The following is a 25,955-nucleotide window of genomic DNA, read 5'->3' as shown; positions in this document are numbered from 1 at the left end:
AGTCCTGCTGCAGCTGAGTCCCGTGCAACTCGTCACACCTCCCAGTCAGCACTGGGGATTCGAGTGACCTGTGCACACAGCGAGGCCAGTAGAGGAAAACGAGGGCTAATACGTAAACACCTGGGAGGAAAAACAGCCCTTTAGCCTTGATGATAGTTTGTCATGTTGTATTTTTCTAGAGTTGCGAAACAGTGGTAGGGCTAACCATTAATTTGCATTGCTTTAATTCATAGTTTGAATACCAGACAATGCCTTAAACGCCACCCGGTTTAACCCACACGTTCTCACTCGTTTCTACCAAAAGAAAAACCCTGTACAAAAGGTGTACTCTGCTTCCAAAAGCAGAGGCATTTAGAATGCCCGCCGGCTCCTCCACCCTTTAATACCAAGGCCTGCACAGGTACCAAGCCACTCTTCAAGCCTCTCGAAGTGCTTTACACACATGCTCAAGTGTTATTTAATGAAAGAATAAACAGCTGCCCAGGCGCAGAGCCCTCTCTTGCACAAACGCTCACGGAGCTCTGGTGCAAATGCCCTGGATTTGGGGCTGCACGTGGGGCCAGAACCAAGTGCTGATGTGCCCTTGTCCCCCGGCGCAGGGAGCTGCACGTGTGGCCTGATCCGGCTGGAAAATAGCCTTTGTTTCTCATTGATGTCCCCAGAGCTCTCACCCGGCCCCTCTCCAACACCGGCACTCCTGGGGGTGCATCAGGCGCGTCTCTGCCCCGCGCTGCCCGCCCAGGCTCTTCTCCTACAGCTTCACCCCCTCCACAGCAGCTGCAAATCAGGTTTTCTTTTCACTTTTAGGCCTTTTCTGGCACATCCCACTGCTCTGTAAATACAGGCTGAAGTGCAAGCGGGGTGTGGGATGCTGGAGGTCGCACTGGAGGCAGCACTGGAGCCGCGTGGCGCAGGTACCCCCTCTTTTGGGGTCTGTCTGGGTTACCTGTGGGGCAGCAAGGTGGGAGAAGGCAACCGGTCAGCACAGAGAGCTCAGGACAGCTCTGAAATATGTCCAGATGTGGATTGTTATTTTGGGGTCATGCCCTCCAAAAGCCCATCCCAAGTGCAAAGGCCACCCCTGGTGTTTCTGCATCCCCATGGTCTGTGTGTGACACCCCGATTCACCAGTAGAAGCCATCCCACCCAGGTTTCCACTTTGCCCCCACTGCCCCACCCCGGAGGAGCCAGCAGCTGCCAACAATTAACAGTAGTTAGCAGTTCCCATGCTAGTTTAACCATTTCTCCTTTAGTGGAAAAGAGGGGTTCTTGCTGTCTCCCAGCACTGTACTGCCCTGCATGGGGGGCAGCGCTGCTCTGTTGTATGCAACTTTGCTAAATTTGGGGTTGCCTCCTCTCCTGGGCACTGCTGACCTCAGCCAGAGCGGGGCTTAAACCCAGCCTGAGGACTGGCTTTTGTGTGGGAAAACCTGCAGCCTCAGCACTCCAAGTCTGCAAACCTGGATACAAACTGGAACACAGGGGGTTCTGCTTAAATATGAGAAGAAACTTTTTGGAGAGGGTAAGAGAACATTGGATCGGGCTGCCCAGGGGGGTTGTGGAGTCTCCTTCTGTGCAGACATTCCAACCCGCCTGGACACCTTCCTGTGTAACCTCATCTGGGTGTTCCTGCTCCATGGGGGGATTGCACTGGATGAGCTTTCCAGGTCCCTTCAACCCCTGACACTCTGTGATTCTACTTGTAAGTTTGCTTTCAATTCTTTGCAAGAAGGGAGACGTACAGATACTGAGGAGTAGTTGCCGGATACCTCCCCCCAGCGTGTGATCTCTTAATTATTTTTGTGTGCGCGTCTGGGCTTTTTACGCTTCTGTGGGTACGTTTTGCAGCCTGGGTTTCACTCCCCGTTCTTGGCAAGGCGGGTGTAAAAGTCCATTACGCGTTCGTGCGGCACGAACGTCTTTAGCCGCAAAAGGACACGTCGCTTTGCGCGTTAAATGATTTTTGTTTGCCGGCGTGTTTCCCCCCGAAAGCGGGGCGGGGGGTAGCAGAGAACGGGCCCGGTCGGGGGGGACCCAGCGCCGAGCGCGTTGCGGGGTCCCCCTTGTGCCCGCACGTCCGCACTGCAAAGCTCCCCCGGTCGCTATTTAACCACCGCGGCTTTTCCGCCCCGACCCCGCAGCCCCTCTCCCGCCTCGGCTTTATCCCCCGGGGCGCGGGGGTAGGAGGGGATGCTGCTGCTGTTTGGGGAGGGGGTGGCCGAGCCCGGGGGCAGCTCACGGCAGAGGCGGGGCGGTGCCTCCCCCGGCCCGCCCCGCCGGGTCCCGCCCCACTCGGCGCCGGGCAGCCCGGCAGTGTGGCGAGGCGGGCGGGCAGGCAGCTCGGCTCCGCTCCGCTCCCGGCCCCGCCGCCATGCCGCCGCCCGGGCCCCGCCGCCCCGCCGCCTTCCTCGTCCTCCTCATCCTCCTGCTCCTCCGGGCGCTGGCCGCCGCAGGTAAGGGGGAAGCCGGGCATGGGGGATGAAGTTTTTCGGGGTGTGTGTATGCGGGGGGAGTCGGTGGGCAGCATCTCCCCCCCCCAAAAAAAAAAGTTCACTGCGGTTTACTTCCTTTTTTTAGGGGCAGTTTGCCTCCCAGCCTAGTGGTGTTTGTTACAGTGTCTTTCTTCTTTAATATGAAGGTTAAGAGGTGCGTAGGGGAGCGCAGGTTTAGGCGGGGGGAGCCGAAGCGCTCGGGGCCGGGGGATGCTCCGGGGGATGCTCCGGGGGATGCTCCGGGGGATGCTCCGGGGGATGCGCCGGGGGATGCGGGCTGGCAGCGCCGCTCCCCGCCGGCCCCGCCGCTTCCTTCTATTTTATAAATATCTCTCTCTATATTTATTTATTTATTCATTCCTTGGGAAAAAAAAAAAAGGCAAAACAAACCCAACCCTGTTTGTAGCGTCGCCGGCTGTGATTTTCCCCAGCGGCTCAAATCAGTAATTATTCAGCCTGGATATTTTTGCGGGGTTTATCTGCTTTTTTTTAATAAACCGAGCTATTGATGGCCGGGCAGCTAAGTGGTCTTTTCCTATGGCTCTTCAAAGTTTCCTGTGCGCAACCCAATCTTGTGATTGAGATGCACTTAAATCCAGCCCTTCCGCTGGTAATCCCTGCCACAGACAATAAACAGAGGCGCGTCTCTCCTGCTGTCCTCCCTCGTCAGGACTCCCGTGATCAAATTCAGCCTTTCCACTGTATTTCCTCCCCTACACACACAACTCGCGAACATCCTCTGCATCTCAGGACTTTGTCCTTTGTCATCCTCCCGCGGTGGCAAAGCAGAGGTGCTGGTGTTTATCCTCCAGGTATAAAAAGATGTCCTCCAATATAGAGCTCAGAAGTGGAGACCTATAAAGTTTGATGGCTTTTAGAGCTTTGGAAGAGACCATAACCGGTGACCGTCGGGGCTCCGGTGATGGGCAAGGTCATCATCCGTGTGGGAACTCGGTCAGAGAGCCCATTGCTCCCTTCCACAGCTTCTGGCGAGGGTTTGACGACGTGTTTCAAAGCTTCGCACAGCACAGATCGGGCTTCTTAGTAGTTAAAAGCATCTCCTGACAAGCTGATTTTCTAGGAAAATGAACCAAGCCTTCTTTTCTGAAGCGTAATTAAGGTGACGAGGAACTTTGGGGAGGGAATTTAATTAGATTAATATTTTTTTTTCCGCCTCTGCCGCACAGAGATCTTAGTGTGTTTCGGCAAATGGGAAACAGAAATGGCACTATTGACTTATTCAGTGGCCTGGACGTTGCTCCAGCAGCATCCTCCAGCCAGAAGAAACTCTCTCCTTGCTGCAAAAGGAGAGCTGGCAAGCGGTGTAAGGGGCTCGGGGGCTCCCCGTGGCCTGGGATGCTATGGGTGGCAGGGGCTTGGCAAGCCTGGATTAGCAAGGCTGCCGTGGGTCAGGGTTTAGCTGTGGCCGAGCAGCCTGGGGATGCTGGGGGGACGTGGGGGGATGTCGGCTGCGTCAGTGGACCGCAGCCCCCCTGCCCCATGGCCGGCTGTGTCCTGTGCAGCGCTCTTGCTTCACGTTCATGCAGGGGCTGCAATAAAACTGGGCAGGAGGGAGGGAATGAAGAAGACAGAAAAAAAAAATCCAAAAAACAAGTTAAAACCTGACCAAGCTGGATCAGTTTGAGTCTAGGGAGCTCTCTGAAGGCGCATGGTTAGTCTGGCATATATGTAAGCGCGCGTATGAAATTTTTGGCTTTAGAGCTGTAATTAGTGTTTCTCCAGAGATTAAATGTGCTGATGTGGAGGAGGGAGGCGAGATGGGTGCTTAGTCCTGGCGATAATCCGCTCCCTTCCCCATCCTTGCCTGGTTTTAAGGAGGGAGTGAGAGACATCACCCAGAAAACAATTTTCTCTATTAATAACAGAGAATGTTCTTATTGTTTGTGTTGGGTTTTGCAGCGCAGAGGGGGGAGAAGTGTTGGTTTGGATTCGAGTTGGAAACCCGGGAGTGCTTGGCCCGCTCGTCCCCAGGGCTGCTGCTGGGGGAGCCCCAGATCCCGCTGTGTCCCCCCCACTTCGCCTGCCAAGCTGCTCGCCGTGCTTCATTCTTCGTGCTGCTGGCAGGAGGAAAACAACTCGGTGCGAGGGTTCTGAGCTTGTTTGAGGGGCTTTTCCCTGCGAGACCGGCTGCGTGGAGGCTGTCAAAGCCAGAGGGTGATGCTGGACCGGGGGAGCTGAGCCGACAAGGGTGTTTGCAGGCAGCGTGGTGCTGCCATCCTGGTGAAGGGCTGCACTTCCATGGTCAGCAAAACACCTGGGGAGGGATGGACGGAGGGGATATCGGCACCGCTGTCCTCCAGCGGCGTCCCCATGTGGGTGGCTGCCTGCCTGCTGCTGTCCCCATGAGCAGATGTGGGGGGAGAGATGCTCCACAACCTGTTGCTCGTCACCAAAGCCCTTGCAGGAGGGGGGTGGAAGGATCTCCTCTGGCTTTTTGTATCCCGCTCCTTTAGTTTCATGGTTGTGAAGCCCTCTCTCTCTTTAGGAGTGGGTGCTCTCTGTGCACGATAGTGGCAGAATGAAATAACAGAACAAGAATAAAAGGAGAGGAATGGAAAAATACTGCTTTATAGAGGGCAGAGTCTCTTGGAAGTGATAGTTGGGAGACAGGGGAGAAATCTAGATTGCATTTTCCCCGTTTAAGAAATCAAGAGTGCACCACTGCTGACCCAATAAGCAGCTTGGAGAGTCCAGTTGTGTCCCTTATCTCTCCTCCTGTGTAAAGTCCTTCTGGTGCTGTGCATGCTGGCTCCCTTTCCATCCCTCTCCTAGCCATACAGCAATTAAAAAATATAAATATATCCGTATTTTTGGGTCAGTTAAGCAAGCCAAGATGATGCAAGGAGCTTGGTTTTGCCTTCATTTCTAGCAGCAGCGCTTTCAAGTCCTCAGCCCTGGGGCTTCCTCCTCCCCAGCGCGTTTGGGGCCGGTGGGACCAGCCTGCCAGCCCCGTAGGTTATCGGGAGAGTCTGTGAGCTGGGTTTTGCTGGGCAGAAGCTGAGCTTTGCTGGGAAAAAGCCAGGCTCGCAGCCCGGTGCCGGGGAGGCTGCGAGCTGAGCATGGAAGGGGCTGGATGGAGTCTGCGAGGGGTTCATTACAGCAGATGTCAGTGCCATAAAGCCACAGGTTCCTGCTGTTTCCTATTCACTTACATCCCCCCGGCTTCAGCGATGCTAATGTGAGCGAAAACATTTGCTGGAGCAAAGGAGGGAGGGAGGGGGTGTATAAATCACCAACCCATTCCCTCTGCCCCCTCCTGCCGTCACTTGGGAAGCGAGGAGATGAAGCTGGGTCCAGGGGATGCCCGAGCCCGTCGCTGGCCACCATTAGCCCCGCTGTGGCATTTTAAGGCCCATTGCCTCTGTTTTTTTGGGTTTCCTTAATAAGCAAAGCTGTGATTTTGCTGTAATCAGTTGTGTTGTGCAAACCACCCCTGCTCGTGAGTCAGAGCGTGGTGGCGCTGGGCTAGCCCTTTGGATGCTATGGGGTGGGGGGTCCACGTCTGGTGGCACAATGACTCGTTCCTCCTGCTCATCCTGGGCTGAAGGGAGCTCGGGTGATCCTCCCCTGGCTCTGCCAGAGCTCGGGACCTAAAGGAGACGTTGTAGTGGTGCTTCCCCCCAAACCAGAGCCGTTGCTGTGCCCCAGGAGGGGCGAACCGGTAGCTTTTGAACTCCTTACGTCAGGCTGGAGCACTGGAGGAGGAAGAAGAGAAGTTAAAACAAAAATCCTGTATGGTCTGCAATGGAGCTGGGAAATGCAGAGCTTTGGCTTGGGAGAGGCAGAAAGCCCCATGAAGCCGCCATGGTTTCACACCTACCCTCCCAGGGACCTCTCTTGGTGGGAGCCTGGAGGCCCCTGGCTGGGTGCAGCACCCTCTCCAAATCCTCCCTCTTGCTGTCCCCGCGGGCTCGGCTGGCGCTTGGATTTTTGCTGCCGAGGCAGTTTTGGAGCGTGGGTTCCCTTTAACTTCACACTGGGGTCCCGGGGGGGTGTTGTTCCTGAGGGTCCTGCCCGGGTTTTGCTTTAGATCAGTTTTGCTCCCGTTGGGGAGCGATGCTGAAAGCAGGGGCTGCTGCACGGGGGAGGCTGGGGAGCCGGCAGGCAAGCAAAGCATCCCGACCGCGCCGAGTATTATTTTTGAACCCTCCTGGTTTTTCGGAGGCCTGACTCACGGCGCAGGAATGCGCTGGGCTGGCAACCCCAGACCTGCTCCTTGGTGGAGGGGAAGAGCTGCCGTCTCCTCCTCCCTGTTCCCCAGCCCCTCTCCTCCCCAAAACCGCCCGGCTGGGCTGGGAGCAGCCACATGTTTGCTGAGCTTGGAGTTTTAGGGCCTTTTTATTCTTTTCCCTTTTGCTATTTGCTCTTCTTGTAGAGCCTGATATATATATACACACACATATATATATATTTTATTTTAATGGGGTTGGGGTGGCTCAGTGGTCATAGCAAGGCACCTCTGGGTTGCACCAGCTTTTTGGAGGCAGAGCGAACCCCGAGATCAAACAGGAGCCAGGCTGGGAAAGGAGAACGACGGAAGGGAAGGGAAGCAGGAATTATTCAGCACGGGGCTTGCTCCGGCGTGTCCTGCACGCCGCCTTTCATCTCCTGTGAGCGCCTCCCGCTGCAGCCCAGCACGGCCCCGCTCGGCTCCATTCCGCTCCTTCCGCGGCTTCTCCCAGACCTGCCGGCTCGACTCAGCTTTTGGGGGGACTGTTCCCCATTGCAGCCAGCTCCCCCGGCCCCATCGGGGTGTTACGTCAGCGTTAGGTTCATAGCAAAATGCCCAGGGCGGTGGGTCCTTGTCCTCATCCACAAACTGGGGGTCTAGATGCTGCTACGTGGTGTAACTTGGGAGGGCTATAGAAGCTGCAAGCCTTACCCCAAAGTCTTGCTGGTTGGGGGTGTACCTTGGTGAAAGGACTGTGGTGACAAGTCTGTGTTTCTCAGTGCTCCGTGGAGAAATTTGGGTGGGCAAAGGAGAAGTCATACAAGTGTGCCTGCACGCTGCTCCGCGGCAGGCGGGTGTCTTAGAAATGTGGGGTTGTCTTTGGTGTGGACTCTGCTCCCCGTCTTCCCTCAGCCCGCGGGTCCGGGCTCTGCCAGGCTCTTGCCTTGCTTTGCAGCATCTGTGGAGGCCACTGTTCCTTCCCTTCTCCGGAGGGGATCGGTGGGCAAACGCTTGTTTAAGTGGTGGGAAACATCCCCTTTCCAGCTAATATGTTGCTGAACTCACTTTTTGCGACGAGGAGGAGGAATTATGAGGTGCCAAGCCCTGGGGGTGGCTGTGGAGCCATCTGGGACGCATGCATGGGGATGGCAGGAGTGGTGGTGGCACAGGAGTCCCCAGGCTGGGCTGTGACCATGAGATGAGGCTTCTTCCTGCAGCTGGATTTGTGTGGGCGAAATATTTCTCAGGAGGCGCAGCCCATTGCGTTCCCAGTCCCCTCAGGTAGGGAAGAAGACCTGTGTAAGTTTGCAAGAGCATCTCTAGGGGTCTCCTTGTCCACCTCCATCCCTTTGCCATGTAAGTCTGATCAGCAGCAGCCTATAATACACGTATACAAACATATAGCATAGCTGCCCTCGCTTCCCTACCCCTTTTATTCCCATAAAAGCCAGGGGGAGGGAAGAGGCTTGTTTGCACCATGAGCAATCCCTTCCCTGCCTGAATACCCAGGGCTGCGAGTTGGATTGTGGCATCTCTCATGCTTCTGGGGGGTCCCGCTGCTGTGATCTCTGTAATGGTCCCATGAGGAACCTTTTCTGCCCCCCAGCTCCCCTCCTTCACAAGCCTGCACCGAGTGTGAAAGCTGAGGGATTGTTTCCCTTTGAAAAGGCGTGGAAAATCTCGTTTTGAGACGTTTAATGCATATTAGATCCATCTGCCTTTCTCTGAAGCGGAGGCCACCGCAGGAGGAGAGGCGGGGACCTCCGAGGGCAGATGGCCAGGTGAATTTGGGGCTCTGTGGGAGCGATGCCACAGGCAGCATCCTCTACCGGGTATCACGGCATGCTAGAGAGGGAGTGGGGAAACAGCACCCCAAAACTCCCCCGGACTTCTGTAGGGGTGGAGAAACGCTCTTGGTATGGATGTTGCTGCACCTGGGTGCGGGATTGTTTCGGATGCTGTGGCTTTCTCTATGGATGGGCTTAGCACACCTTGATGAGCTGAACGAGCGGCTGTTGGGTGCAGGTAAAATGTGTGTGAGAGGGTTGGAGTGTGGGGAACGCTCCTGTAAGGCTCAAGGATGCTTCTCACCCCTGGGCACTGAAGGTGCGTGGAGGTGGACGTGGTGGGGTTGAATGGTGGGACTGCAGCAAGGGGGAGGCTCACGCTGGGCAGGGAGGTGAGATGAGAGCGAGGTTTTCTCCATCTCAACTTCATCCTGCCCTTGCTGTGCATCTTCCCTTTTACAGAGTGACTCTCCTCCCCGGGAGCCACTGCTGGCCTGGAAATTAGGGACAAGGTGTTGTAAACCAAACCCCGGGTGGCTCGTGGAGGCGGGAGCCTATTAAAAGGGTTGCGTTGCATTGTATAGCGTGGGAGTTTTCCTTAGGCAGGAGGTTAGAGAGCCCAGAAACTCCTCGGCGTAGATTTAAATAGGAGGAGGGACACGCCTGGGATGCGGTGGTGCTGTCAGCAGATGGCCTTGATGCTTTCTAGGCTGAGAGGTTTTTGGAGCTTATTCACGACCAGTGGCATGCGTGGGCACATCCACCCAGCAGTGGTCGGAGGCACCAAGAAGGTCCTCAGCAGAAGACCTTTGTTGACCACCCAGTTTTCTGGTGGGCTCGCATGGGAAGCTGCAGTTCTTCCTTCGGATGATGGTGACCACAAGTTGGAGGACTGAGAGCAATTGGGATGGAGGAACAGGGCTCCTGAGGGTTTTGTGGAGATGGATTAGTGGAGCTGATCGGCTTTGCCTCTCTGCTCCTCTCCCCACTTGCATGATCGGGGAGTGGGAGCTGATCTCCATGTGCCTGTTATCCCCTGTGGAGACTTTGCCATCCTACACCATCACCCAGATGCATTATAGGCTCTATCTGTTTGGATTGGCTTGAAGAACAGAAGGAGGGTGTTTTCCAGCAGCAAGAAAGTGGTTGCTATTTAAAACAGCCCCCCCAAAAAAGTGGTCTGCCGCTTGCTTTTCATCCATGTAGCCAAACGGAGCCAAGCAAGCATCCCCACCCTCACCTGGGGGGGTATCTCTGAAGGGTTTGCAGGACCTGCAAGCGAAGCTACTAATTAGCGCTGGTCAGGAGGGTGGATCTTGTAATGTGGCCGTGCTGTCTGCTGTGGTCTGGCGTGGGGCCATGGCCCCGTTTTCACTGGACGCTGCCCGGGGTGGGGTCCCAGCAGCCTCCCCACGCCCCCATTACCCCACATGGGCTGGGGATGCTGCTGGGGTGTGGGAAGCTTCACCTCCCCGCCCGGCACGGCTGGTTCCACAGTGCTATGGGTGTTCCTGCACCGGAATATTATTTTTAAGGTTTTATGTTGGGTTTTTTTTGTCTTCTTTGACAGACGTGAAATGTAGAGACATGCTTGAAATGAAAGCATGGCTCCTCAGTCCCATTAGACAGCAATTAAAAGCAATCAGTGGTCTAGGTTGTTGCGCTGGAGACTGGGCTCGTTGAAGGGTTTTCTTCTCCAGCCTACCTTGGAGAGGCTTAAGTGTCCTGTCTCTTCTACTTGCTGGGGCCTGACCAGAGGACATGTTCATTAGAGTGGGTAAAGTGTTGCTGAAAATCAGCATTTGGCTGGAATTAAGGTGTTCCCAGTGCCCAGGAGCTGCGTGTCAGGGCTGGGAAGAAGAAGAGGGTGGCAATTTGAGCATCTCCCCCGGGTCTGCGGTTCCTCGTGTCCTCCCTCGCTCTTTGGGAGGAGGTGCCCGGCTCGGTTGTGGAGTTTTCCCAGAGGACGTGTGGTGCCCGCTGCGCACCATCCGCACAGAGCCCGGCGAACGCCTCCTCTCGCAGCCTCAGCACCTAAGGGATGTGGCTCAGGACAAGGGGATTTGGCTGCGTGGCCGTGTGTCACGGAGCCGCGCGCGTGAGCAGGGTCTGGAGCGTGATGAAGCCAACGTGTGGGATGCCAAGGGCTGTAGAACTGTGAAAACGTGGGGGTTTTGCACATTAAAATCCCCTGGTGGCATAGTCCGCGGACCCCAGCCTTTCATTGAAGGGGTTATAGCCATGTGGTTAATCCCTTTCCCTGGTCGTGGGTGCTTTAGCTACCCTGTTATATATTTATATATATATATATATATATATATTTTTCTATATATGTTAGCTCTGCCCCAAGCTGGAAAAGCAAGATCCCAAAGCTGCAAAGAGGGCTGGGTTTTGTTTTAAGCCGAACGGTGACTAACAAGAGTCGAGTGTGCGTTTGTTGTGTTGTTTGTTTTTTTGTGTGTGTTTTAAAAAAACACCAATGCTTGGGATAAACTGGTTATGCAAACCGGGGCAAATTGGGCAGGTTCCTTTGTAGTTCGCAACAAAAACCCCGAGAGTCTGGGGCGTGTTGGGGCCGGTCCTGCCGGGGGTGGAAAAACCCACGCGCCGGCTTTGCAGACGGGGTCCCAACCGATGGGGGGGATCCCGGGGAACACGGGGTAGGGAAAGCCATAGGTTACTGCAGGACCTCATCTGTTCAGCTAAAACCTTGAGTAACGCTGAGCCTAAAAACCCGCAGGGGCAAAAACAGATTTATTTTGAAGTGTGGTTTTATAATACCTGCTAAGAGGAATTCATGCTGTGCTCAGCTCCAAGAAACTTTCAGGGAGGGAGAAGAGCATCCTCCTGTTGGCTTCTGTGGGTCCTGAGGGTCTCTGCAGGGTTTGATCTGGCTGGCATTTGTCCCTAGGTAAGTGCCACAATAAACCTGGTGGCCTCCTGGCTCAACCCAACCGAGCTGCTCTAAGCCAAGAGATGCTGAGCCTGGCTTTGGGTCACTTGGGTGGTGAAATGAGCCCTTGTCCTATGGCAGAGCTCCCCAGGTTTTAAACCATGTTGTTTGCCACTGAAAATATATCAATTTGGAGGACTTGTGGGTGTTTTGCCGCAGCGTTTACCGTCCGGGAGGATGGTGTGGGGCACAGCAGTGCTCGGCACGCTCTGCAAAGGCAGAGCTGCTGGTTTCTATCACAACCTGTGCTGTTTTGGCCAGGGGCATCTGTCCATCTGTCCGTCCACCCCGCAGCCCTGCGAGGCTCCTCTCGAGCGCGGTGCTTTGAGGACACCAGCGAAAAGAAGCGAGTAGCAGGGCCCTCATGAATCTTTAACCTCATCCCATGATGCGGGCTGGGGGGGGCGATGCCTGGCTTGTCGGGAAGGCCAAATAATGCTGCATAAAGATCCCTCTCACCTTTTCCCACTGGATCAGTTGGAAAATGTGGTCTCTTTGCAAGGAAGAGCCCGGCTGCTGGATGAAGGAGACAATTAGATGAAAACTGCCTAACAGGAAAAGAAGGATGACTCTTTTCATACGGGGAAGGGAAAAGAGGGGGTGAAGTTGCTGTTTAATCCCACCCTTGGAGCATCCTCTGAGCGCTGGCACCCGCAGCCCATTGCCCATCCCCGCATCCGTGCCCGTCTCCTTCCCTTCGAGGGCGATGCTTAAAAGAGAAAAGGGCTTCTTGGGTTTGTGTGCCCATGGGAAAGGAAGTGTGCGAGTCTACGGAAAGTATGCGGGGGGAGAATGCAAACCATATGTTTCGGCGAGGGTCAAGTTGCAGCGCTGAAGCCAAAGAAGCCAGAGTCCCGCAGTTTGACTGCGCTGTGCGTCCCGGTGGGTGCGTGTAGGGGGCATCACGTTTGGCCTGCTGAAGGTGATTTGGGTCCTTGCCTGGCACCTTGCGGTGTCACCGCTGTCCCCGTGATGTAGGGCTGGGATCCAGGGCTGTTCCTGAGCCCTTGGGGCTCCTAGAAATAAACGGCAGGGCTCACAACACCATAGAATAGGGATGCTGGGAAGGAGCTTCTCCGGGTTGCCCTGAGCTCATGGCATTTGCAAGTTGGAGGGAAGAAGTCCAGGGAAGAAACTTATTGCAGGGAAGGGAGTGTTTGCTGGGTTGGTGTTGTGCCATGCACCATGGTTGTCCTTTACCTTCTCCTTCCAGCTACAGAGAGGAGAATTAAATGAAAAGAACCCTCAGTTTTTCCCCTTCTTGGAGTGGAAAAAGTTATGTGCAGGCAGCCCAGAGAGTTGTATAGACTTCAGCCCTAGGCGGCGTGAGCTGGATTGAAGCGCTTTGAAAAAGAAACCCAAAAATACGGGAAGCGGCAGGGTCCCGCAGCAAACCTCTTGGGTGGGGAGGCATCTTTTGTTTCCAAAACTAAAGGCGTGGAGGGAATATCTGGTTCCTCCGTGGGCTCTACGGAGCTGTTTGCAGCCTGTCAGCTTGGTAACCATCTGCTCGCAGCCTGTGGGGACCGCGCTGGATCTGGGGTGCGGGAGGAGGGAGGCACCGCCGTGCCCCCCGGGAGCATCATGGGCTCCAGCGCCTCCCCAGAAGGAACCGCAGGGCACAGCATCTCCTTGCACCAAACCCAACGAGCTCCTGTGCCTAACACACTAAAAACCCCAATGGATTTACCTTTTGGCTGCCTGGCTTATTTGTGATTTATTTCTTGCTTGTTTGGGGGAGATTTCTTTTTTTAGCTTGATTTCCTAAAAAAAAATCCATAATTTTAAATTCTTCTGTTTGTTTGTCTGCAGCCCTCCCCCTCTTTGACTCGCAGACGTCTTGCAATTAAGCGCCTGCCTGATTAGGAAATTAGCAATAAAGTTCTTTATCTAGGCGAGCTGCTTGACCAGCGAGAGGGATCTATTAATATCCTGCTAAAAACAAGCAGCGTCAACACGCTTGCCACCTACTATTGGGGAACATAAACACGCGTGGGCGCGAGTATTTTGAGCAGCAGGTCTATAGGAAAGTAGGTTTCGTTCTGCTGGTGATGAGATCGTGTAGTTTCAGCTGGGATGGGGTACCTCGAATTATATGAAGAACGATGAAAGGAAGGTGGGACAAACCTTGTGGGAGAACACTGGAGGATGCCTTCAGGTCATGGCAAAAGACACTTGTTGGCAGATAAGGGACCATTTCCTTCTGAAACAATTGTTAATGATGGTTGGGTGGCTGAAGGGGAAGCAGGAGGAGAGCAAGAGTGTCCCACAGCTGGGTCAGATGGGAGGGAAAGGCCTTGGGAAGGAATCCTCAATTTGGCACAAAGAAAGAAATTTGGCCTGTTGGATGTGGCAAGTTTGGGGGCTTGCTTTGAAAGTATATGGAAAGGAAAAAAAATGGAGTTAAGAAGGTATTTATGTAAACGGTGAGACCTAAAGTCTGGAGGAGTTTGGGTTATGGTAGAACTTTGGGTCAAATGTCTTCTGCGGCTTTGGTTTTTCACCTTTTTGGGGAGCAGCAGTCTCTGACCTCTCTGAAAACAGCATCGAGGGGAAAAATTGGGAGGGAGAAGAACATCCTCCTGTTGGCTTCTGCGGGTCCTGAGGGCCTCTGCAGGGTTTGATCTGGCTGGCATTTGTCCCTAGGTAAGTGCCACAATAAACCTGGTGGCCTCTTGGCTCAACCCAACCGAGCTGCTCCAAGCCAAGAGATGCTGAGCCTGGCTTTGGGTCACTTGGGTGGTGAAATGAGCCCTTGTCCTATGGCAGAGCTCCCTGGGTTTTAAACCACGTTGTTTGCAGAGATGGTCTCTTAATGCAGTGTAGAGAAACCATGAAGAGGTTCTCGAGAAGGTGGTGAGAAGGAGAAACTGGAGTTAGGAAAGCAACAACATGTTTCTTTTCAGTACCAGGGTGTTTATTCCAGATAGAACACAGAGGCAGAGATGGCATCCCATTTGGTTAAAAACACGAAAAAACCCAACAAACCCAAACCTCTATTTTGAAACAGCCGAGAATGTGACTGCCCCTTGTGATGTTTCACAGCTGAGATCATTGCTGGCTGAGTTCATCTGCTCCGGAGGCTTTAGTCTCAATCTGTCTGTATGGGTGAGCGCAGAATCCCCATTTTTACAGAGAGAAAGGGAAAAAAAACCTTTAATTCTGGACAAAAAAAAAAATAAAATACAATAAATGTATGAAGTGGGATCATTGGACAGAAGACTTTCAGGTTTTTGGGTGAATTGGGGTCTGGAGCTACTCTGCTGTAGCTGTGATTTTGCACACTCAGCAGTGAAATGCAGAGTATTTGCTGAAAGAGGACGAGCAGAAGCTGGAAGGGATCGCTCTTCTTTGCAGAAACAGGCAACAGGGATTATTTTTTAGAGTAATTAAATTTCACAAGTGCTTATTTAGAAAGAAATCTAGTCTGTTCGCCGTATTTACAGACTCTTGGAGAAGACACAAAGTCCGAGGCAAGCAGGCTGCCTCTTGGGAGCAACTGAGATTCAGAGCAGGGCTTTAATTTCGGCGGTGTATCAGTGTAATAGTATTGTTTATAAGCTGCTCTTGCCACATGAAAGCAGCGTTGCATTATCCCGCTTGCTCCTAAAAGCCAGGGAGCCAGCCCGAAGCAGACTGATTACAGAGCAGTGCTCTTTCTTCCTCCCATCGCTACCAAAGAGCAGACAATAGGAACCGGGATCCAGTTCTAGCTCGGCTAACGCAATGTCCTCCTTGGGGTGGTCATGTCACATGCTGCCTGAGTAATTCCCAGCCTCGTCTTGCCTGGAAAACCGGCCTCCGATGGCAGGAGCGATGCTTTGGGGATCTGGAGCCCCACTATGGGTGCAGGCTGATGGAGATGCTGCTACAGGGGGACCTTAGGTGAGATGTGGAGATGCAGGTTTGGGAAGCTGGTGGCCATCTCTATGGCTCATGGGTTGTTGACTCGGGGGTCGTCACCCTGAAAAAATGGGGCACGGTTTGGCTGGAGCCTGGGTTTTGCTTGGAAGACTGAGCCGGAGGTGCTGGAAGAGGAGCTTGCCAAAGCAGCGCTGTGGTTGCCGCTTGCTCGAGCTATGGGCAACTGCAGGACATGGGGGGCATTTGGGAGCTGCACTCCCTTTTGGAGGTGGTTCCTGCGGGACAGGTTATCATACAGCAGCACCACAAGCCGCTTCGCACCTTTCTAAGGCCGCTTGGAAACAAGGGTTTGTCTCCAGCTGGTTTTGTGTCCTTTGGCTTCCCCAGTCCCTCGTGGGACTGAGCAGGGGTTGCTAAGGAGGAGGTTGACCTCTCCGAGGTTGTGCTGCAGGCTTGGCCATTGCACAAAGCATGGGGAAAATTCCAGTTATTGCTTAAAAACCAGCTACAAATCGCCGCCAGCTTGCTGTGGGATGGGAAACGCAGGTCTTTGGCATAGCAAACTGGTGCAGAGAGAAACCTGCAGCCAGAACCTCGTGGCTCTTTGTGCTGGGACAAAGAGTTGGTTTGGAGTTACAGGGAAGAACGACAGCGGAACTGGGGGATAAAAGGTGTTGTAAGATGGGTATTGGGACCTGGATATAGCCGGAGGAGGCAAATGGAGCTGTAATAAGCATATACATTGTTAGGGATGATCGAGGATGCTGGCCTGGCAGGGAGAAATTGTTCATCAGCCTGGTAGTGTTGTGGATGCCGAATTTGCCACTTCTCTGCAGCTTTAAACATGCACAAGACAAACTTTCCCTGGGTGTCTGGGTGGCAGGAGATGGGTGCCCAGCATCAGCATCCCCCTGGATTATTTCCTTGGGAGTGTGCGTTGGGTGTTAGCAACGTCCCACCCGTGAGCCCCAGACCTGTTGTCACCCCCTCTCTTCCCAAAAGCCTTTGGCCTCTGTGTGTTTTTTAACCTCATTTTCCCCCTGCTCATCCAGTTTGCAGTTAGGAAATACCTTTTATATGCTGAAGACTTATGATTCAGCCTGAATATGTTATCAGCACGGTGTCTGATAAGTTTTCTGCCTCAAAGCCCTGGGGAAGTGCCTGTTCAGGGTCGCTGCAATAGATTTTCTTCCTCTTTCCCAGCTGCCTAAGAATAGTGTGATTTTTATTTACTCCTTAACTGAACGGAATTACTTTCATCACTGGGAGGAAAGATGCGTGCCCTAGCCAGCATTGTCCGTAAAGGCCTGCGATGCATCTCCTCGCTTTCATAAATTCATAAATGGGTGGCAGAATGTGCTGTTAGGATGCAATAAATCCCCGACTATTGGGATGACCTTGGGCCGTGGGAAGAAGGCGGCAGGCGAGGGATGTTGGGTTTTTCTCGGTGGGCTGGGGAGCTGGTGGCCTGATCTCGGACGTGGAGATGATTGAGGGTGGTGGTTGTGGAAAGGCGTGATGGTTTAGTGTGGATGGTGTGAAGTGGGAGCGGTGCAGGCACCAGGGTGTTGGGTTTCGCAAGAGGAGAGATGCTGAAGCATCCCTTGAGCAGGCTTGTGATGGGGCATGGCACTCAAGAGCTGGAACATTCGTGGCGTGGGGGATCGCGCCACCTTCCTGCCCCTACTCATAGGGTGATATAAGGAAGAAATGATTGACCATGAGGGTGGTGAGGCCCTGGCACAGGCTGCCCAGAGAAGCCGTGGATGCCCAATCCCTGGAAGCCCTTCGATAAATACACTCAGTAAAATCACAGCAAGCCTACACTGCTTCTAGGGCTTGCTTTCCTCGTGTTTGCCTCTAGGTGCATCTTTAAGCACAGATGTGAGAGGGATGGGGATCCCCAGGAATTTATGAGTTTGGGAGGATGACCCACACCTGGCAACGGCCCTTTGGAGCCTGATGCCCACTCGTGCTACCCTGTCTCAGGGGCATCTGCAGGGTGACAGCAGCGGGCAGCCCGACGTGCCTGGAGCTCCTTTCATCACCACCAATGGTGACAGTGGGGGGACACGCACGCATTTTCCTAGGGATGTTTTATTAAAGGCAGCTTCTCTGGTGCGGTAGAGAAACTCAGATGGCGTATACGCTTGGGGTTTTTCTGTTGTTGGGTTATTTTTTGGAGGTGACAAGTGGGAAGCTGTCTTTGCAAGCCCTCTGTAATGCTAATGGGAGCTGCAGGTTGGCACTCCCCGGAGTTTTAGTTTACTTTAGTTTTTGTTTCTCCTCCTTCCCAAAGACGAACCAGGGAACACTTGTTGAAGTATGAAATTAAAAAGCCCGTGGCAGTTTATTTTGAGGACGTTGTGTTTGCTTTCACATCATGCTGGAGGGAATTGCTCTGCTACTGTCAGCAAATAAATAAAATAAGATCTTTGTTTTAAATTAGGCTTTCTTCTGGTAGCTAATTAGGCGAGCTGGTACCTGCAGTTGCATTACCTAGGCACCGACTGTACCGTGCATATTTGAAGCATATGGCTGGTGTCGGCAGCTTCAAAACCTCATCAGCCCCTTTTGTTGTTGTTGTTTTGGGGTTTTTTTGGTGATTGAATGCGAATTCCTTGGAGGTCTGAGAGCATCGGCAGCGTCCTCCTTGAGCGGATGCCTATGGAGCCCCTGGTAGGGATGGAGCTGCGGGTTGCTGGGGTCGCCTGTCCGTGGTAAATCCACCATGGGTGCCAACATGATGCTTTCCAGCCACTATGGGGAAAGGTCTGGGTTCCTAAATGCGAAAAGAAATAACTACTTGTGGCTTTTTTTGGGTGCTAAGAACACCCATCCCTGGTCCTGGGAGGGATGAAGCTGCAGGTCCCGTCTGGCAGCAGGCGGGAGGGAAGCCAGGAGCTGCCTTTGGTCTGCTCCCCTTCCCTGGCTCTTATGAGGCTCCTTGAAGATCCTGTCGGTCCTGTTGGGGATGCAGATTAGCCCCGGGCAGCTCTAGCAGAGCCCATCACCCTCCTCCTCGCTGGGGAGGAAGGCTCAGGGGGAGCCCGTCTTCCTCTCCCTCTCACCCTAAAGGCTGCTCCGTGTCTCATAGGGTCCGCAAGCCAAGCCGTGAAGGTTTGGGGCTTTTCTGGGGGATGGCTCATGGAGGGAATGGTGCTTGGAGCTGGGGTTGTCACCTTGTGTCCCCCGGGCCCATCCCCTGAGCTTTCCCAGGGGATCAGCCCAGCCCTGCCTCCTTGCTTGGCTTTGGTTTTTCAAAGCTGGCCTACCCAGGGCTTGACTTTATGGGGAAATTAAGCAGAGCAATTATTTCTGGGATAATTACAGGGCCCTTGCACAAGGCAGTGGGTGCTTCCGACCCCTCCGGCCGCCCTGGGAGCGGGTGCTGGCAGCTCGGCTGGAAACGTGGCATCGCACAAGGAGATGTTGTCATCGTCACCCACCCTGGGATGTGGTCACCCGTCCCAGCCTCCCTCCCGCTTGCCGCTTTTCTTCCTTGTGGCCAGGGGGGTTTCTTCCTTCCCCTCCTCCTGGAGCTGTTGCAGGGGCTGTGCCCCCATCCCACATTCCTCTCCAGGAGGAGATAAGGATCCCGTCTGGCGCCGGGGTTTCAAATGCGCTCCCTGATTATCAGCAGGCGCCGGGCAGAGCCCCCTTTCCCTTCCCTTCCCTGCCCCGGCAGCAGATAAAGAGGGAAGGGGAGTGGGGGGCTGCTCCCAGCCCCGTCCTGCTGCTTCCTCCTCTTTGTGCCCCACAGCCCCCCCAGACCTCTCTTAACATCACCACCGTGCTTAGGAAACTGTTAATCCCGCTTGAAAGGGTGCTTTAAATTTCTTTTTCTATTATTATTTCTTTTTCTTGCATGCATACCCGGGGCTTCTGGGGCCCCATGGCTGCTGAAGGGGGCTTGCATGGGGGTGGAGGGGGATGAGGGAGATGTCCCAAGCTCTGCAGCTTGGTTCATGGCTCAGCAACAAGTTGTGCCCCCAGCCCAGCGCTTCGCCTCCTGTCCGCAGCCCTGCACAAGGATGCTGCCGCCAACTGTGCTCTCTGTGGTGCGTGGGACATCGCCACGCTGCGTGGGACGTGTCCACCCTGCCGGCTGTTGCACTGCGTGTCCCCCACCAGCCCCGTGCATTGCATGTCTTGCCTTTGGAATGTCCCCCACCAGCTCCTCCAGCTTGGCCACCGTGCCCTCTAAACTTTATGAGCTGCAGGGCAGGGTCTTTATCAGTCTCTTATCAGGCTTGTGTCCTGGCTGCGGCATCTCTGGCTGCAATTAAAGCCCGTGTGTCTCCTCTGGGCTGGGAGTCTGGAGGTGAAGGCAGAGGCTTATCTTGCTGCTGGTGGCTGGAATGCTCTTGCAGCCCAAAGGCATTTCTCTGATGCCTAATGCTGAGATCTGGGGGGAAAGAATGAAACAAAACAAAACCCCACAGAGTTTTGCCCTCTCTTTTCACTATTAAGCTTATACACAGCAGTGCCGCATCTCAGGGAGGGGTGTTGTGTTGTGGTGTGCGTTTGTTTTATTTCCTTAACTTCTTTTTCTTCCTCCAAGTGCAACTCTGGGCTGATATCCCAGGAATGTGATCTCTCTTGCTCGTAAAATCCCAGCTTCTGGCTGCCTCCTTTTCTCCTCCTTCCTCCCCAGGCATTAAAGAGCCAGGCCTTGGAGACGAACCGGTGGGATCTCACATCCACTGGGATGCTCCACAACATATGTGTCCTCTGGTTTCTGGTGTGATCTCTCTGAAGTTTCCTGCATTAATATTTGATGCTCTTCCTTGGGGTGAACATTAAAAAGAAATGGCCACCACCGCTATGCTTTTTGATTTTAGTGTGGAGGGGGAAAAAGCTGAAATGCAATCGTTTTTTATGGCTTCCTGGAAGGGCTTGGATGTGGGTTGGACTGCAGCGGGTCAGCAGCAGAATGAGCAGATAGCCCCACCGTTGTCTGCCTGCTTGCATCCTTCCCTTTCAGGTCGTAAATATAAAACCACTACTTGAAAAACAAAACCCTCGTCAAGCTGTCGGCGGGGAAGGTCGTAAATGTGTCTCTTAGCAGCGGCTTTCGTTCCTGTTTCAGCTGGGGTGTAGGCACCAGGTCCTCCATGGGGCTGGAGGGTGGTCACTGCTCATAGGGGCACCAGGAGCTGGTGGCAGGGGGGATCTTGGCCCCACTATCAAGGGGAATAACATCCCACCACCACGAATTTGAGGCCTCTCAACCATTCTTGAGCTGTGCCTTAGTCTTTCATGTGGACCTGGAGGTACCACCCCTAGGTATGGTGCTCCAGTGAAGCACAAACTCTATCTGCTCGTGTCTTGGTGCAAGATCAGGGTTGTCTCTGTTGGCCAGGGCCTGTGGAGCATTGGCCACTCTTGTATCGCCCTACAAGAGGCTTTGTAAGATATTAGATTAACTCTTCTGATAATGGTGAGCCAGAGTCTTGGAAGTATGAAACACTGTGGCCAAGCGCTTTCTGAGGTTGGGTCGTGTTGGCAATGGTAAGTGGTGGCCCTTGTTGGTTTGATTGCAAAGAGCTCAGCTCAAACCCTTGTGACTTGCTGAGGTGGGTGTTAAAGATGATTCAAATAAACAGCCCAGCAAGCAGCAGGAAGGAGGAGGAGGAGGAGGTGGTGGTGAAGAGCATCTTGTTGCCTTCTCCTGGGAAGATGATCTACAAAGGAGCAGCCAGGAGGGTCAATTGGTCTGGTGGTTGACCCACACACAGGTTGTTTTGGGATGTCTGTTGTTCTGATGGGGGTTTTCCACCATCTCTAGCTGCATTACATCTACAGGAAACAACCTTGGAGATCCTTCTTGTCCCCTGGTGAAGAGGTTGGATGTGAGGATGCGGAGGGTGGAGATGAGAAACAGGAATTGTCATGACCCATGGACGCGGCCGCCAGTGGGTACAGAGGCAGCTCGTCCTCGTGTGGAAAGGATATCAATATTTTACGGCCTATTTTTCTTCCAGAGAGATATTTTCTACTCTGAGAATAAGGACGCCCATCCCTGCAATCTGTTTGTCATTTAGGGCCCTGGTATTTTTCTCTTGGTTCCACTATGCGCTGAAAATGCAACCTCTCTCCCGCATTAACATCTCATTAGCAGCAGCTACAAAAACTGTGCCCGAAACAGCAGGAGAAAGAAAAGGGCGAGAAATTAAAGATGCAAACGACCTGTTAGATCATCTGGCCCTTCCTTTGGGATTGTTTCGGGGTGTTTTGTCCAGTCTTGCTCAAAAGTCTCCGGGGCCATTACCGCTTCCCTCGGAGGGCGTTCCATTGTGTATTGAGAGAAACCTTCATAAATGTAAAAAGCTTTACACAATTGAGGTAAAAGAAACAGATTGAGTCATTGTATTGTTCTTTGTAATCAGCTTTGCTTTTCATTAATTTCCTCCCCAAAGCCTTATTTAGGCTGGGAATTGGGAAGAAAAGCAGGGAGCGGCACGTGCGAGGGACGGTGGGAACGTGGGAACGGGCTGCCTGGCTCCGGCGGTTCCTGTGCATCACCCTCCTCTCCCCGATGTGTTTGGACGTCACCGGGAGCTGCTCTGTCTCCTTGGGGTCCAGATTTAGCTGCAGTATTGCACACCATAGACTGGTTCCATGCTTCCTCCACCTCTTGCAATGGGGGTGAGCTCGTCTGGGCAGCTGCTTGTTGCCGTAGCCTCCGAATTTAGCCGGTTTTAAAGGTGGCAAGTGATACCACCAAAAAATAAAGCTACTGTTGCGCATCAGCTGGTGTGAGTGTGGCCAAAAACAAATAGGGCTGGGTTTTGTGGGGTCCTTGCTGCCGCAGTGACTGGTGTTCGGGGTCTGGGAGTTGTGCCCTTCGCTGCGGGGACGTGGGGTTGGACACACAGCATCCTATGTCACTGGCACATCAGACACATTTTGCTCATGGCATGTTCTGGGTGGTGCTTTGTTATCTAGGTCTCTGTATCCTCTAATATTCCAGGTTTTTTGCTTTATTTTAACCTTGCCGGCCTCCTGGCTAATTGTTTCCTTTAAAGTGAATTGGATCTTCCGCTTCCCAAACCACCGTACTTCTTCCTCTGATATTTATTTCCTCCTCCCTGACCTCCCCATTCTCATCCCTAACGTTTCTCTTTCACTCCCCACGTCCGCTGCATGTTGTGTTGGCTCTCCAAATTCAGGCAGGCTACCAACATGGGTACACAACACCCCTAAAGAAAGAAAGAGTGCCTTTATTTCTCTAGTGGGATGTCTGAGCCTCAAGCGCTGTGGCCATCGGTCCTCGCCGGTCCTGCTGCCGCTGCCCACGTGTGCGCGATGAGAAATGAGCAGCGGGTGCCAGATGCTGCACAGCTGCCGCTTCCTCGCCAGCGTGGTCCAGCGCCGGACCAGCTTTAATCCTCCCTGCTGGAAAAACCTGGGATGCTAATCCTGGGCTCTGCCGGAGCAAATGGAAAGTCCATCCTTGTCTGTGTAGGAAACGCAGAGGAGATGTTTTGGGGGGAGCTGGGGTTTGCTTTGATTTTATCTGGGGAGCAGGGAGGGTCCCACGTGGTGTGAGGAGCGGCTGGGTTGCTTCAAGGAGCTGAGTGAAGCAGGTTCAACAGAAGTTTCATAGAACAATTTGGGTTGAAGGGACCTTCTGTGCCCATCCAGTGCCCCCCTGCCATGAGCAGGGACATCTGCACCAGCTCAGGTTGCTCAGAGCCCCGTCCAGCCTGGCCTGGGATGTCTCCAGGGATGGTTCATCCACCACCTCTCTGGGTACCTGGGCCAGGCTCTCACCACCCTCAGGACAACAATTTCTTCCTCATGTCCAGCCTGAATCTCCATCCTTTAGTCTAAAACCATCACCTCTTGTCCTATCGCAACGGGCCCTGCTAAAAAGTCTGTCCCCATCTTTCTTATGGGCCCCTTTTAAGTATTGAAAGGCCAAGTTTGGTGCTTTGCCCCGACACAGCCGGTGTAACCAGGAAGGGGGCGGTAGCGTTTCTCCCTGTGTTCTAGCGTGGTTGTTGCATTTCCCAGCTGTAAATGCTTCGGGGGGTTCACGGAGAACACAGAGGTGACTATTGCTGTGATCCAGCCCAGCCTCGAGCATCGCTGTTCTCTCACTGCAGCTCCCCCTTCTATTCTAACAGCTCGGGGGGGTTGCTTGCGTCTCCTTTTTTCTCTCACCCCGTGTGCTCTGGGTGGGTGGAGAGGGAAGAGGTGGGATGGCAGCTTGGGCTGCTGGCCATGGGGGAATTCCCCTGCCTGCGCTGTGAGCTGCTGAGCCGGCTTTGCTCCTGCGCGGCCGGGCTGGAGACAGCCCAAATATCAGCCCAGACCTCCTCTCCCCTGCGGAGGATGTGGGACACCTCTCAGGGCTTGGAAACTGTGCCTGCGTGCTGCTTTGCCTCCGTCCTGTAATGCTCAGAGCCCTGGAGCGGCGGGTCTTGCAATGTTTGGGGCATCCTTTAATGCTTGGGGCATCCTTTAATGCTCAGAGCCCTGCTTGGGGATGTCCTGCGATGCTCACAGTGCTCAGAGTGTCTGTCCTGCACACCGGGATGTTCTGCTGAGCGGCGACGACCCCCCCATGGCTTTCCTGCCCATGGTCTCTGGTGCGATGGGCTGAAATGCCCATGCGTCGCTGGGCACACAGTTCACCCAACACAGAGAGGGACGGGACGCTCAGGACTTCCATGGCATGGGCTCAGTTTTCCCCAAGGAGCATCCTTTTGGGGCAAGGGGTGGGGGTTTGGGTACCCTCGCCGTTTGGATCCGCAGGAGCAGGTACCTGGACCCGTGCCGAGGGCTGGCCTTGCAGCCCAGCCAGGGCCAGATGTTTCCCAGATGTTACTCACTTCCTGTCTGGCTCCTCCGTGTTTAGCTTTTTATGTACTTGTTTGTTTTGGACTACAAACAAAATAAAAAAAGGGTTTTTATAACCCTGTTCCCAGGAGGCTGCGAGTTCAGGATATAATCTGAAGTCTATTCACTATTGTCTCGGTCCCTCTCCCTGCCCTCGGTGTTGTCCCCAGGCGCACACAAGCTCACACGCTGCTTTTGTTAAAATGTTTGTGTGTTGTTTGGGGTTTTTTTTCCCACATTATGACTTTTTCTCAACTGGCACCAGGCATTTTTCCCAATGACCAGTGCTCATAGGAGCGGTGGGAATACCCCTGGCTGGTTTGGGATGGGGGCAGGAGGAGCAAAGCCCGTGTTTCTCGGTCCTGAGCTGCTCCTTGCTGCGGGCTCTACTGTACCGAGGGTCCTCCTGTACGGCTGAGGATGGGAAGCTCGTTGCACCGATGGGGTCCAGCACCCCGCTGGATTGCTCTTGTGCCTTGCTGAGAATGTTTGGAGAGGGATGAGGAAGGAACAAAATCACTGTGTAGACCACTGTTAAAAGAGGGAAGATTAAAACACTTGGATTGACGGTTTTTGTACTTGATCAAGTGAATGCAGGGGCTAACAAAGAAACCCCAAAACAAAGAGAAAAGGCATCAATAATGGTATTATGTGAGGGAACGCTGTTGACGACATATTCTTAACCCCGCTGGGGTTAAGGCCCCTTTTCCTCTTTCTCCTTCTCTCTTAATTGCCTGTTAAATAATTTAAATATTTAGGACTAAAGGGCTTCAATTATCCATTAATTTACATTAGTAATTTATAGGCGAGGCTGACTGGACACCCTGTTAGTGTAATGGGTCCCCGTGGACGGGCAGAAGCCGCTGCAGTGCATTTTCCTGGAAGCACAGCTGCATTTTTACACCTCCCAGCCTTTATTCCAAGTGCGTTGGGGGCCTGACGTGCTCCTGCACACTCGCAGGTGGCAAATGCAGCCCCGTGTCCTTGGGAGAGGGCTGCGTGGGGTTTGATGCGCTTTGGTGGCTTTTAATTCTCATTTTTGCAGCTTAAGCTGTGCTTCCAAGAGCCTGGCACTACTTGGAGCACGCCTAAGTATCCTTTCTGCAAGCAGCACTGTCCTTAGCAGGTTCTAGCTTACGCTTAGCACTAGATTTGAGACTAAACCCTGGCTTTAGATTCAACCAGGAGAACTGTATCCCTGCATTTTACGATGGCTGGTTCCTGGTCAGGGGCACCAAGTGGCTGGACCAGAGGAGCTTGGGGAGCTTCCAGGAAGACTCCATGTGCTTCCAGGAAAACTCGTCTATCCAGGAGCAGGGAGAGACCTGCAGGAAGGTGCTGGAGAATCCTTAACCCCATCCGCCACCTCCTTGGCAAGTCGCAAGCCCCAGCTGAAGCCTCGCCCATAGATGAGCCATCTGGCCAGGATTGAACCTGTTGCATGGTGGTGGGCATGTCCCTTGGCAAGGACAGGGTTAATTTGGTGGAGGCTTTCTGAGGCTAAGCCCCTTGGCTTAAGACATCCCTGGGTGCTGTGGGGATGCCAGGAAGCAGATCCAAGAGGGTGGGTGGCTGGTGTCCCCTGGGTGGTGACAGCCGACTCTTCCCTCCTGTCACCCTGCTCCAGGATGAGCACGGGGCAGTACCTATTTTCTGCATCCAGAAATGCCATTTTGGGGAGCTCTGGGGGGTTTTAAGGTGCTGGTGCATCGCCACCAGCCCCAGGCTCGCTGGGTCCAGGCAGTATCAGAATCCATCCCCGCTGCGAGCACGTTGCTCTTCCCTGGAGCCCGATCAGCCAAATTGGAGCCAAACTG

General features: G+C 53.7%; 1 protein-coding gene across 1 annotated transcript in view; it reads left to right on the top strand.

The window, feature by feature from the left end:
• Positions 1-2,371: 2,371 nt before the first annotated feature.
• UNC5B (unc-5 netrin receptor B) overlaps positions 2,372-25,955 on the top strand; it is a gene marked incomplete at both ends in the record, with an annotated part of 49,728 nt that continues 26,144 nt past the window's right edge. Inside the window, one exon of the mRNA XM_080347930.1 lies at positions 2,372-2,453. Within this exon, the coding sequence (XP_080204056.1) occupies positions 2,372-2,453 (82 nt within the window). The remainder of the gene's footprint in view (positions 2,454-25,955) is intronic.

Source organism: Nesoenas mayeri (assembly GCF_963082525.1).
Source record: "Nesoenas mayeri genome assembly, chromosome: 7".
Taxonomy (NCBI): domain Eukaryota; kingdom Metazoa; phylum Chordata; class Aves; order Columbiformes; family Columbidae; genus Nesoenas; species Nesoenas mayeri.
The sequence above is the reverse complement of the archived record's forward strand: the minus strand, read 5'-3'. Positions and strand labels throughout refer to the sequence as shown.